Source organism: Acanthochromis polyacanthus, chromosome 14, assembly GCF_021347895.1.
Source record: "Acanthochromis polyacanthus isolate Apoly-LR-REF ecotype Palm Island chromosome 14, KAUST_Apoly_ChrSc, whole genome shotgun sequence".
Taxonomy (NCBI): domain Eukaryota; kingdom Metazoa; phylum Chordata; class Actinopteri; family Pomacentridae; genus Acanthochromis; species Acanthochromis polyacanthus.
In genome coordinates, this window is record NC_067126.1 from 4,193,472 (window position 1) to 4,207,451 (window position 13,980).

At 38.3% G+C, this 13,980-nt stretch overlaps 1 protein-coding gene across 1 annotated transcript in view; it reads right to left on the reverse strand.

Annotated features, from left to right (window-relative positions):
• Nucleotides 1-13,980, reverse strand: part of cntnap5a (contactin associated protein family member 5a) — a 195,916-nt gene that overhangs the window by 151,356 nt on the left and 30,580 nt on the right. Inside the window, 1 exon segment of the mRNA XM_051958577.1 lies at nucleotides 1,242-1,352. Within this exon segment, the coding sequence (XP_051814537.1) occupies nucleotides 1,242-1,352 (111 nt within the window).

The following is a 13,980-nucleotide window of genomic DNA, read 5'->3' on the forward strand; positions in this document are numbered from 1 at the left end:
GATCACAAAGAGACAAAGTGGCAACAAGAAGATGAAAAATAGCTACATTCAGACATAGAATCAACAAAACGGAGACAAAAGCAACCATAAAGTGACTAAATGGCAACGTAGAGACGAGACATGACGAAAATCAGACACAAAATGTCCCAAATGTGACAGAAAATGACCAAAATGGAACAAAACAAGCATAAAAATCCAAAGACATCGACAATATGAGACACAAGATGATCAAAAACACAAAGAATTGTGACAGAGAGACGGAAAACAACCAACTAATCAACTAAAATCAGACACAAAATGTCCCAAATGTGACAGAAAATGACCAAAATGGAACAAAACAAGCATAAAAATCCAAAGACATCGACAATATGAGACACAAGATGATCAAAAACACAAAGAATTGTGACAGAGAGACGGAAAACAACCAACTAATCAACTAAAATCAGACACAAAATGTTCCAAATGTGACACAAAATCAACCAACGTGAACAAAAGCAGCCATAAAAAGACACAAAACAACCACAAAAAGACACTAAATTAACAATAGCAAACACAAAAAACCCATAAAGACACACAAAATGATGTAAACGCCAACAAAAACCCACAAAGAGACAAAATGGCAACAAGAAGACACAAAATGAACAAAACTGAACAACAACCACAAAGAGAAGCAAATCAAGACAACTGCAAATGTGACACAATGTTTAAAGCAAAACACAAACAACCATGAAGAAACGCAAAATGACCACAAAGAGACACACAATATGAGGCACAAAATGATCAAAACGGAGAAAAACACAAACAGTAGAGAAGGAAAATGACCAAAATCAGACAGAAAACGATCAAAATCTAAGCAGAACAACCATAAAGACACACAAAATGAGGCAAACCCCCACAAACAACCCACAAAGAGACAAAATGGCAACAAGAAGATAGAAAAGGAATAAAATCAGACACTTAATCAACCACAAAGAGACACAAAATGAGGACAAAGAGACACAAAACAACCAAGATGTGACACAAAAAGGACGACAATGGGACAGAAAGGCAGCAGACAAACGGAAAATGTGTAGATTCACACACTAAAAGCCCTAAAAGTGAAATTATTTGAGGTATTTTCCACAAATAATCATGAACACCAAATATCCAGACGCACCAAATCCAACAAGTCCTCCAAACAACTAAAAACATGCTCATACGAGTGTTTTCTGGGTGTTTCCTGTTCTGAAGCAGCAACTCACCGTCTCTCCTGTTGAGTTTAGCGTTGTGAGCAGCGTAGCCGGCAGACGACTGAGAGGAGCTCTGGAAGGACGAGTGAGGCAGCGAGGACACCAGAGGAGCGTTACAGTTATCTGGAAAAGAGGAAAAACAAAATACGACAGCAGTTAGAGCCACATCTGGGCTCTGTGCATGTTCTCCAAAAGTATGTGGACGCTCTGAAGGGCTAGTCCCATACAGATAACAGGGGGGGAACGTCCAGCTGTCCACATACTTTTGACCATCTCATCTGTTTACCTGACTGAGATGCTGATGAGCAAAGAGCAAAATCTGACATGTCTGAGCAGTATATGACCAAAAATATGTGGACACCTTACACAGATTAATCCAGAATTACCATAATGCATCAAAAACAGTCTGACATGATGAAACATTTGGACAAAATGACTTCAAATGACTCAAAATTGTCAAAAAAAAATAGCTTAAAATTTATGTAAAATCACTAAAATTTGTGAATTAAAAAAAAAATGAGTCCAAAATGGTTAAAACTTTCCCAAAATGACACAAAGTTCACAAGATTTTTACCAAAAAATGACATGAATTAATGTAAAATGAGTCAAACGTCCAAAATACTGAAAAGTGTCTGAAATGACTCAAAATGTGTCTAAAATGTTGAGAAGTTACTGTAAAGAAAATTAATACAAAATGACTAAAATCGTCCAAAATCACACAAATGAATCCAGAGTGACACAAAATTTGCCAAAATATACAGAAATTAGTCCGACAATTATCCAAAATTACTCAGAATTGATCAGACATGGCTCAAGTTTTGCTTAAAAATGTGTTCATAGTGGATCAAAAATGAGTCCCACAGGACTAAAAATTAGTTTAAAATGTGTCCAATGTCCAAAATAATGCTACAAAGTTTTTACAAAGTTACTCAGAATTAATCTGAAATGAATGGACTTTTATAAGAAAAAATATATATAAAGGACTGAAAATGTGTCCAAAATGACTCAAACTTGTCTAAAATGCTTAAATGTGTCAAAGATCAGACATTTTTACTAAATTATTCAATATTAGTCTAAAATGGCTCAAATCTTGGCAAAAATTACTAAAAAAATTTGTTCAAAATAGATCAAAATTAGTCCAAAATGAATTAAATAAGGTCAAAAAATACACAAATGAGCTCAAAATGACTGAAACTTGTCAAAAATGCTGAAAGATTAGTCTGAAATCACTTAAATGTGTCTAAATTCATCTGAAATGATTAAAAAAATTCAGCCAAAATGACTAAAACTGGAACAAAATGCATAAAAATTTGCCTCGAATGACTCAAAATGTCGAAAATGATGCAAAGTTTGTCTCAAAGTCGTTTACATGTACACATGGGTACAGATCCAGCTGTCCACATACTTTTGATCATCTTATATATTTATCTGAGTGCGATCGTTGTTGGGAAGCCTGAAAAACTAACATCTGTAGGGTACATGACCAAAAGTATGTGGACACCTTATACAGTCAGTCCCTTACAGGTGTCCACATACTTTTGACCGGGTGTGCTCCGTGGAATCATTGATCTGACAGTAACCTAAAGGGGTCCTGCAGCTGTTGAACATCTGGATCAGAGTTCAGCTCCACCTGTTTTACATCCAGAACCAGCAGAACCCGGTCTGTGATCCAGTTCTGAGGCTCCTCCAGCGCTCTGTCAAGCCCGGCAGTGACCCGCCGCCGCTTTAGTGTCGCCTTTAATCCTCCACAGATCACTGAGCAGATTAACACGGCAGGGATTTAGGGCTGTCGGTCCGGCAGAACAACGACTACATCCAGCAGAACACCATCCAGACTCTATGATCAGCTGACGACACGTTTTCTAATCCTGACTTCATGTGAGACTGAAAACGTGGCTCAGACCTCCAGGTGTCCGCTTACTTTTGGTCATGTTGTCCATTTATCTAATAGAAATGGCTGTGAGTGTCCAGTACATGACCATAAATATGTGGACACACTGTATGTTCTGTTTTGACTCATTTTCAGGCAAATATGAAGCATTTTGGACAAATTTGGAGTCATTTTGTAGACATTTCAGTTACTTTGGACACATAGATGTGTTTTATGCATTCTGAACCAGTTTCAGTGATTTTGGATTTATTTTGAGTCATTTTAATAAAAGCTGAGTCACTTTAGACTAATTTATAAGTATTTTGGACAAAATTTGCAGAATTATGTGAACATTTTAAATTATTTTGGACACGTCTACAGTCATTCCAGACACATTGTTGAGTATTCTGGACAAATTTGAGTCATTTGGGATTTATTTTGAGTGAGTTTGGGCACATTTTGAGACAACAATATATTCATGTCTGACTAATTATGAGCAACTTTGTACAAATTTTGCAATATTTAAGACACAATTTAAGACAAATCCTGAAGCATTTTGTACCAGTTTTAGTCATTTTATGTTCATTTGTGTATTTTTTCCTAAGATTTGTGTTGTTTTGGGAACATTTGAGTAACTTTGGACAAGATTTGACTCATTTGGGCACATTTTGAATAATCTGTCATCATTTGGAAACATTTTGAGTAATTTTACATAAATTTAGGCACATTTTGACTCACTTCAGACTAATTTTTTAAATATTTTGGACAAGTTTCAGTCATTCTTGACTAATTTCTGTATTTTTTTCACAACATTTGTGTCATTGCCAGAAAATTGTAGTAATTTTGAACCAATATTAAGCCATTTTTTCACAAGATTTGAGTCATTTAAGTAATTCCGTCCAGATTCGCCATTATTTTGGACACATTTTGAGTCATTCTGGCTTATTTTAGAGCATTTTGGAAAGGTTTTGGTCATTTTGGATCAATTTGTGTCATTTTTGACATTTGTTACATTCTGGCATTTTGTTGTCGTTTTGGACACATTTCTGAGTGATTTTTGCCAAGCTTTGAGTTCTCAGCTCTCACTGATTGCATGGAGGTGTGATGCTCAGCTGTCCACATAATTTCAGTTGTGTAGTTTACTAAAGGCAGCAGCTAAAACTAACCACTATATACATGTACAGTATGTGACCATAAGTATGTGGACACTATGAAGGAAACTCCATTTAAATAGAGCAGCTGCAGCCTCCAGGTGTCCGCTTACTTTTGGCGACATCATCAAACATTCTGTTCACATCTGGAGCTGTGACCCGTCATCCAGCTGCAGCAGAACCCACAGCGGGTCGGTCCTTCCTGCTTCTCACTTTTTATTTCAGTCCCTCTGAATTCCTGCTGACCTCATTGGAAGCTTCAGACTCTCATCTGCTGCCAGCGTGTTCTAATCAAAGTCAGACTGGATCAAACTGTTCGGTCCAAATGGAGCAGCGGCAGACGTTCAACTGGAATGAAAGGAACAGAGGAACCAGAACCAGAACCACAGGAACCAGAAGCAGAACCAGAGGAATCAGAACCAAAACCAAAGGAACCAGAACCAGAACCAGAACCAGAGGAACCAGAACCAGAACCAGGAGAACCAGAGGAACCAGAACCAGAACCAGAGGAACCAGAACCAGATCCAGAACCAGGAGAACCAGAACCAGAGGAACCAGAGGAACCAAAACCAGAACCAGAACCAGAACCAGAGAAACCAGAACCAGAACCAGAACCAGAGGAAGCTGTGTTATTCTGCAGCAGAGTGTGTAAATGTGTAAAAGTCGTCTGATTCTCCAGAATAAATTCTTTCTGCTTCCTCTGATCAACACGTCAGAAAACTCACAGCATCTTCACTGGTTCTACACCATTTCTGGGTCTTTTTGGACTCATTTTACATTATTTTGGACCCGTTTTTGACCCGTTTTAGTCATTCTACGCTAACAACCGAAGTTCTAAACAAGATCTGATCATTGCTGGAAAATCTGAGTCATTTTACACCAATTTCAAGTCATTTTTTCCACAAGATTTGAGCAATTTCGGACCCATTTGGAGTCATTTTGGATATTTTAAAAACACTTTGAACAAGTTTTAGTCATTTGTAACCAGATTTATGCCGTTTTGGACAAAGTCTGCATCACCATGGACATTTTGAGTCCTTTCAGATCGTTTTTGACAAATTTACGTAATATTTGACGAGATTTGAAATGTTTTTGTCATTTTGGACAAGTTTAGAATTATTTTGCTATTTTATTTTTTGTTCTCTTTGTTGCCATTTTGTCGCTGTACTTATTTTTTGGCCCCATTTTTATAATTTTGTGTCTCATCTTGATTGTTTTACATCTTTTTGTCATCATTCTTGCTATTTTGGTCATTTTTTGTCTCATATTGTAAAGTCTGCATCTCTTTGTGTTTTTTCTGTTCATTTTTGCTCATTTAGTGTGAGATTTTAGTCATTTTGCACGTCTTTGTTTCCATTTTGAGGTTGTTTTTTGTCCTCTTTTGGTGATCTTGCTTCACATATTTATTGTTTTGCATGTCCTTGTCGCCTTTCTTTCTGTTTTTGTTCATCTTTGGGTCTTATTTTGGTCATTGCTTGTAAAACACAGATATAGGAGTGTTACTGCTGCAGAGATCTGATCTACGTTTGACAACTAAATCCTCCAAACCCTGGCCAGCAGTTCGTCTCCTTCCCTCCATCATTCAGTCCACATCTCAGAGAGTAGAAGGCTGACAGCGGCAGGAGGTGAGGACCTAAAGCTCTGACGTTCTGACACGAGCTCTCAGATTGCAGAGGAACTTTGTTTGTTGTTTCCAGATCTGGTGCTGAGCCAAACGCCGGCTGTCAGTCACACAGACTTATGGATGGAGGGAGGCTGATTTGTCTGCAAAGCTGCTCCTTGGCCTGCAGGATAACTGGAAATCCTCTGACTCACCATCTCCGGACCTGCATCCCATAATAAACACATGCATGAGAGGGAACGCCTAATCTGCCTCCAAATCACAACAACTGCTGCTGAGAAGCTGCTGCTGCTGCTGCTGCTGCAGACACACAGGGATGATGTGTTCAAGTTCAGAGAGGAGAGAGGAAACTAAGACCAGGAGGAGGAGGAGAAGAGGAGGAGGAAGAGGAGGAGGAGGAGGAGGAAGAGGAGGAGGAGGAGGAAGAGGAAGAGGAGAGAAGGAAAAGGAGGAAGAGGAGGGATGATGTGTTCAAGTTCACACAGCCAGGTTCAGAGAGGAGAGAGGAAAAATAAGACCAGGAGGAGGAGGAGAAGAGGAGGAGTGTGCAGACATAGTTCTGATTTCTACCAAAAATGTGGTTCAGAGACGACGTGAACTTTAATTTAAGGACAAAGAAGCTTCATGTTTATCGTTTCTAACTGTTATTACGTCCCCATTTCCCGACTCTGATCAATTTGATGGCAGAAAATTTACAAGCAAATAATATTAGGCAAAACAAAATGAACAAAAATACAAAGAATCATTCAGAACTTGACACAAAACTGCCATAAAGAGAGGAATAATGACCACAAAGAGACATGAAATGATCAAAATGGAGCAAAAACAACCATCAAAATGTGCAAAATGAACAATATGAGACATAAAATGACCAAAACAGGACAAAAAAATAACCACAAAGAGACAAAATGGCAGCAGAAGGAAGGAAAATTACTAAAATCAGATACTGAATGCTGCTAATGTGGCATGAAATTACCCAAAAAGAAGACAAACGACCATGAAAGACATGCTAAATTAACAATGTGGGGCAAAACCTTACCAAATTGGAACACAAACAACCACAAAGAGATGAAAAATGGCCACAAAGGAGCATAAAATTAACAATATGAAACACAAAATGACCATAAAGGAGGAAAACAATAATCACACAGAGAGACAAAAGGGCAGCAAAGAACAGAAAAACGATTAAAATCAGAAACAAAATGACCCAAATGGAACGTAAAGCTACCATGAAGAGACAAAAAATGACCGCAATGAGACACCAAAACACAAAATGACCAACAAAGAACAAAAACATGAACAACAGTAAGACAAAATAAGTAAAATCAGCCACAAAATGTCCCAGGTGTGACACAAAATGACCAGAATAGAATAAAATTACCAATAAAAATGAACAATATGAGGCACGAAATGATCAAAATGGGGTAAAAAATGAAAATAAAAGAGACAAAATGGCAGCGAAGGAAAGGAAAATACCTAAAAACAGACTCTAAATGTTACAAATGTGACACAAAATGACCAAAAAGAAAGAAAAACTACGATAAAAGACATGCAAAATTAACAAAATGGGCTGGAAGATGGCCAAAGTGGAACAAAAAGACCCATTAAAAGATGCAACACTAACAACATGAACCACAAAGAGACAAAAAATGACCACAAAATGACAAAATAGCTGCAAAGAGATATAAAACCAGACACAAAATGTCCCCACTGGAACACAAAACTACCATGAAACGATAAAAAATGACCACAAAGAGACACAAAATCACCAAAATGGTACAAAGAAATCGACAACAAAGTCACAAAATGGCAACAACAAGATGCAACATGACTAAGAACTTCCCAAAATGCTTAAAAAATGTCAAGAAAACAAGAAAAACAACCACTTAGAGACACAACATTAACAATATGAGGCATAAAATGACCAAAAACAGAAAAAATGGTTGTAAACAGTAAAGATGTGACACAAAAACAACCACAAAGAACTGCAAAATGACCACAAAGAGACACACAATAAACATTATGAGACACAAAATTAATACAAAGGTTGAAATAAATGAACAAAGTCCTGAAACGGCAACAACAAGATGCAGCATGACTGAAACCAGACAGAAAACTGAAGCAAAACAAGCAGAAAGAGACTCCGATCAGTCCATGAGCAGTAAACATGAAGCGTAGTGTAGCGTAGCGTGCTAGCAGGATTAGCATCTAAAGCTGCTAAAGGATCAGAGCTACATCCTCAGTATTTCCTGAGCTGGATGGAAATCTTCTAAATAAAATGATCCGATCAGACGCTGGAGCTTTATTAAGATTTTATCCTGGAATAACCGACACAGAGAGCAGACATTTAGTCCAACCAACCAGACGGAAGTGTTTACAGGCTGATTAAACGATCACCGAGCAGCTGATCAGGTTCTACTGATCCGTCCTGACATTCCTGATCAGGCAGGTTTACTAAAAACACCTGGAGGTTCTCAGGTTTTAGATCTGCTGTCTGTCAGGAGGTTCATCTGGATGTTTAATGTGATTTTGGGACATATTTGGTCACTGTTTGTTATTCTTGTGTCTTGTTTTAGCCATTTTCTCTCTGTTTTGTTATTTTGTGTCTCATTTTTGTTAGTTTGTGTCTTGTATTGTTATTTTGTGTCTTTTGCTATTTTGTTTCTTGTTTTAGTCATTTTGTGTCTTATTTTGTTATTTTGCGTCTCATTTTTGCCATTTCGCAACTCGTTTGTGTCATTTTGTGTCAAATTTCTGTCTTTTTATGTCTTATTTTTGTTATTTTGTACTTGTTTTTTTATTGTGCGTCTCATGTTTGTTATTTTGTCTTGTATTGTTTTTTTGTGTCTTGTAGCCATTTTGTGTCTCATTTGTGTCATTTTGTGCCTTATTTTTGTCATTTTGTGCCTTATTTTGTTATTTTGTGTCTCATTTTTGCCATTTCGCAACTCGTTTGTGTCATTTTGTGTCTAATTTCTGTCATTTCATGTCTTATTTTTGTTATTTTGCATCTTGTTTTTGTCAATTTATGTGTCTTTGGGACAGTTTCATCACTTTGTGGTCTTTTTGTGTCTGTTTTCATCTGACATTTTCATTAATATTGATAGACATACATTAAGCCCCAAATGATTCATACCCCTGTCAAATACTTTAAGGAATTTCTTAATTTTTTTAGTCACATGTCAGTATTTCACTTGGCATAAATAGATCGTGGGCAAGTCTGGATCTATGACCAGTTATGCCATGTGAAGTAAGACTGCCAAAAAGTCGACTTTCTTGTGACATTTCAGTCATTTTCAAGTCAATGTAAGACCTGCCATGGCAAAGACCAAAGAGCTCAGTGAGGACTTGACATTGTAAACACCAAAAAGGAAGGTGAAGGGTCCAGAAAACCTGCCAGACAATTTCAGATGAAGCATCATCAAGAAGCACCAAAAACTCAGTCTAAAAACCTCAAAGGACGTGGTCAGTAGAGACACCTCGGTGAGATGTTGAAAACAAACCAAGGACTGAACCAAGGCTGTCCTGGAGTGAAGTGATGGGACTCTATCAAAACAGACACTCCAGCAGATACTGAACCAAAATGGACTCTACGGTCAAAGAAAGACTTCCCTGCTTCAACCAAAGCATGGAAATTTGCAAAGACGTACCTAGAGCAAGACCAAAGCTTCTGGACATCTGTTCTGTGGTCAGACGAAACAAAAACGGAGCTTTTTGGGCAACAGAAAGAAGGGCGAAGCCGACAAGCCAAAGAACACGGTCCCTAATGTGAAGCATGGAGGTGGAAGCATCATGCCGTGTTGCTGATTTTCTACAAACGGGACACTGTTGTGTCTCTTTGTGGTCATTTTTTGGGGGGCTTTTTGTAGTCATTTTATTGGCTTTTGTGGTTGTTTTGTGTCTCTTTGTGGTCTGTTTTTGGGAAACTGTGAAGCATGGAGGTGGAAGCATCATGCCGTGTTGCTGCTTTTCTTCTAATGGGCGCCTTGGTTAAAGTGGAAGGCATCATGAGGAAAGATTCTGGAAGAAGCTGAACCTGGGGGATCGTTGGACCTATCAGCGGGACGGTGATCCGAAGCATTCAACCAAGAAGGAGAAGAAACGGTTCCAGGACGATGGTGTTAATGTTGTGAAGTCAAAGTCCTGATTTAAACCCAAGGAGAACCTGTAGGTGGTGACAGCATGGAAACCCTCCAACCTCAAGGATCTTGGAACATTTGCAAAGGAGGAATGGTCCAAAATTCCTGCAGACACCTGCAAGAAGCTGGTGAGGAATTTCCAAAATCGTTTGGAGGCTGTAATAATAATTTTTTAAAAAGTGTAATGGGTTTCAAATGACTACTGAGAATAATTTTGGACAGTGTGGTTTTTAGTTTTCCACCTGTTAAAGATGTTTCTTTACACTTTCTATCTTAAATAAACTGGTCGTGGCGTCACATGTTCTTATGTGTCCTATTTATGTCAAATCGGAGGTAAAATCCTGACGTGTAACTGGGAAAACTCAGATATTTCTTGTTTTTGACAGGGAGATGAATAATTTTGGGCTTCAGTGTACACATTAGTCTGCTGTTTATAATCTGTCAGGTCTTGCTAAGCGCTGTCAGATGATATCTGTTGTGTTCCTCACTTCTTTTGAGTCTCAGCTGCACCACAAACTCTCCAATCTGGACTCCAAACCCAGCGAACCGTGGCTAAATGTAGATGTTTCTCCTGCTGTAGAAGTGTGGCGTGTCCTTCATTATCTGTGAGAGGACTGAAGCTCCGTGAGGCTCAGAAGTGGATCAATGCTCTGCTGGTTTTGGTCTTTTCACAGCGTTTGCTCGCGCTAATAATAAAATAAAAGAAACAACAGTGAATATTGCAGCCTGATCCTTTAATGCCGCTCAATAACGGCATCATCGGCTGCTCTGCTTTCACAAATCAAACATCCTCCTCTGGTTCAGCTCCACCGCGTCCTCCGTCAGCTGATCGATCTCTGTAATTAACTCAGGTAATCCAAGGACACCTGCTGGACGGAACAACAACACAACGCTCTCCAGAAGGACTCACAACGACCACAGAGGAGGAAGTTTGAGTCTGAGGAAAAGCACAAACAGGCGGATATGAAGAAAAGCCGAAGGGATGTTCTATAAATAGCAGCTGGATGGAAGCAGATCCTGGAGACCGGATCAGAACCGCTGCTGACGGACTGGAAACCTGCAGCAGAAACAAACCGAGGTCTGACAGAGGAGCTCTTTAATGAGCAGAATCTAACTGATTCTCATCTTTATAAAAGGATTTGGAATCGCATGTTTTGTTACTTTGTGTCTAGTTTTTGTCATTTTGTGTTTAGTTTTTCTCATTTTGTGTCTCATTTGTCTCATTTTGTCTCGTTTATGTCATTTTCTGTTTCGTTTTTGTCATTTTGTGTCTTGTTTTTGTTGTGTATCATTTTTGTTATTTTGTGTCTCATTTTCTGTCATTTTTTCTTGTTTTCTCTCATTTTCATCATTTTGTCTCATTTGTTGTCTTTCTTTGTGTGTCTCATTTCTGTTGTTTTGTGTTTTATTTTTGTCATTTTATGTTTCGTTTTTCTCATTTTGTGTCTTGTTTTTGTCGTTTTGTGTCTCATTTCCATCATTTTGTCTCATTTGTTGTCAAGAACAGCAAACCTACCATCCAGCATGGAGGTGGCAGTATCATGCTCTGGAGCTTTCTAGAAGAGCTTCTGGACTGGTTTCAGACTGGATGTTGGACTGGTTCTGGACTTTCTTGGGACTGGTTTATGTTTGGTTTCAGTCTGGATGTGATTTAAGGGTGGTTTAGGATTTATTTTACCCTGGATTTGGTGCTGGCCAAGGACTGGTTTAAGTCTAGATTTTGTACTGGTTTTTGACTTTTGTAGGACTAGTTTCAGACTGTTTCTAAAGCTGGTTTCAGTTTTGGTTCTGGATTGGTTCCGAACATTGTTTCACACTGGTTTAGGTTTGATTTTGGTCCTGGTTTTAGACCTTTTAGGACTGGTTCCAGGCTTCCTTGGGCGGGTCTTTTTTAACTCCGAGAACACCAAACTACCATCAAGCATGGAGGTGGCAGTATCATGTTCTGTGGAACTGGAGCTTTCCACAAAGTAAATGGAATAATGAAGAAGGAGGATCACCTCCACATTCTTCAGGAAAACCTAAAACCATCAGCAGAAGGTTGATCTTGGACACAGTTGGATGTTTCAACCAGACAATGAGTCCAAACACACATCAGACGTGGTAAAGAAATGGTTCCATCAGGATAGAATGAAGGTTCTAGACTGGTCTCCACAAAGTCCTGACTTAAACCATCAAGAACCTGAAGAAACAAGTCAGAAAGACGACAAATTTGTTGTCTTTCTATCTCAGACTTGAGTCAGTTAAATTGATAGTGTAATGATGCTGCCACCTCCATGCCTGACGGTAGGTGTAGTGTTTGTGGTGATTTTGTGTCCCATTTGTCTCATTTTTTGTCGTCTTCTGTCTCATTTTTCCCATATTTTATCTTGTTTTTGTTGTTTTGTTTACTGTTTTTGTCATATTTTGTCTCATTTGTGTTTACTTTACGTCTCGTTTTTGTCGCTCTACGTGTCTTTGGGACAGTTTTGTCTCTTTGCGGTCATTTTCTGACTCATTTTTCTTGTTTTCTGTCTCATTTTTGTAATTTCCTGCTCATTTTCCACATACTACAGATATTTATCTATGAAACTCTGACTGCTGATCTCAGCCTTGGTGTTTCAGATTCACTGTTATGTCGAGAAGCTGAAAATTTTTAGTTTTTACAGAACCTAGTTTGTTTAAACTGTTTATTTTTTTTACTAATTTTTAAACAGAAAAATACATTTTTCTGAACTATCCCTGTTTTTCAGCTTAGATTTGGGTTTTTTTTTCTTCTTCAACATGAAATTGATTCAAGGACTGTGGGAATAATTCAGTAACTTTGCTTGTTGAAAGATAAATGGTTTAATTGTGGCGACTTCTTGACAGGAGCTGCATCTTTCAAAGCTGCTGCTGGATTTCAGGGGTCAGAAGATGAACTCTGTGGTTTTAAATGATGTATTATTAGTTTTTTAAACATCATGAAGTAGAGAAAGAACAGGTGAAGTCTAATTAAGTGTTCCTGGTCTCTGAAAGGCTGCGTGTAAATAAAGTGTTCCATCAGTAAAGAGCTGAAGAAGCACTTTCTGCCCTGAACTCCAGTAAATGACTTCTTTCCTTCGACGGCTAATCGATGATTTTCAATTAACAGATTCATCTTCAGCTTTTGTTTCAAACTGAGATGAAAAATCCCAGAATAAAACATGAGCGGCTTCAACAGAAGGAACCATTTAAATGTCAAACGTCTCTGGATCAGACTGTTTGTGTTTTTGGTTAAAGCGTTTTATGAAGCTGTCGTCTGCTCCCGTTTCCAACTGATTATTTTGATTCCTTCTGTCAGCGACTCTGAACTCAATCTGCAGGAAACAGAGTTCACTAAAGCAGAAAAAGCTGAAGGGTTAGCTTTTACTTCACCGATTCACATCAACGGCGAGTTAAAGAAAACAACGTCACGAATACCACAGATATGACTGCGTTTTTGTCGTTCAGTGTCTCGTTTTTGTTGTTGTTGCCTCTACAGGGGGTCCTCGGTTTACGATGTCATCGACCTACGGCGGTTTGTCGTTACATCTGAACTGGCTTTGGACAAAATCTGTGTCATTTTGGAAAATTCTTGAGTCTTTCTGGACACGTTGGACAAGTTTAAACCAAACTGAACAGTTTCTGAGCAGTTCTCAAGACATTTTCAGTCATTTTTGACATTTTTTCATCCTATTGTCCTGGTTTTAAGACACTTGAGACACTTTATAAGTACATTTTGGACACTTTTTTAGCCTCGTTGCACCATTAATTTTAGCAACTTTGAATCAGTTTGGACACAAGTTGAGTAATATTAAAGACGTCTCAAGTAATTTTGGACAGTTTTCAAGATAAGTTTAGCATCATTTTGAACACTTCATAGTCACTTTGGGCAGGTTTGAAGACATTTTCTACATTTCTGGGGTCATTTTTATGCAGCTTTGATGATTTTGGGTCAAATTTCAAGACATTTCACACATTTTTGTCCAGG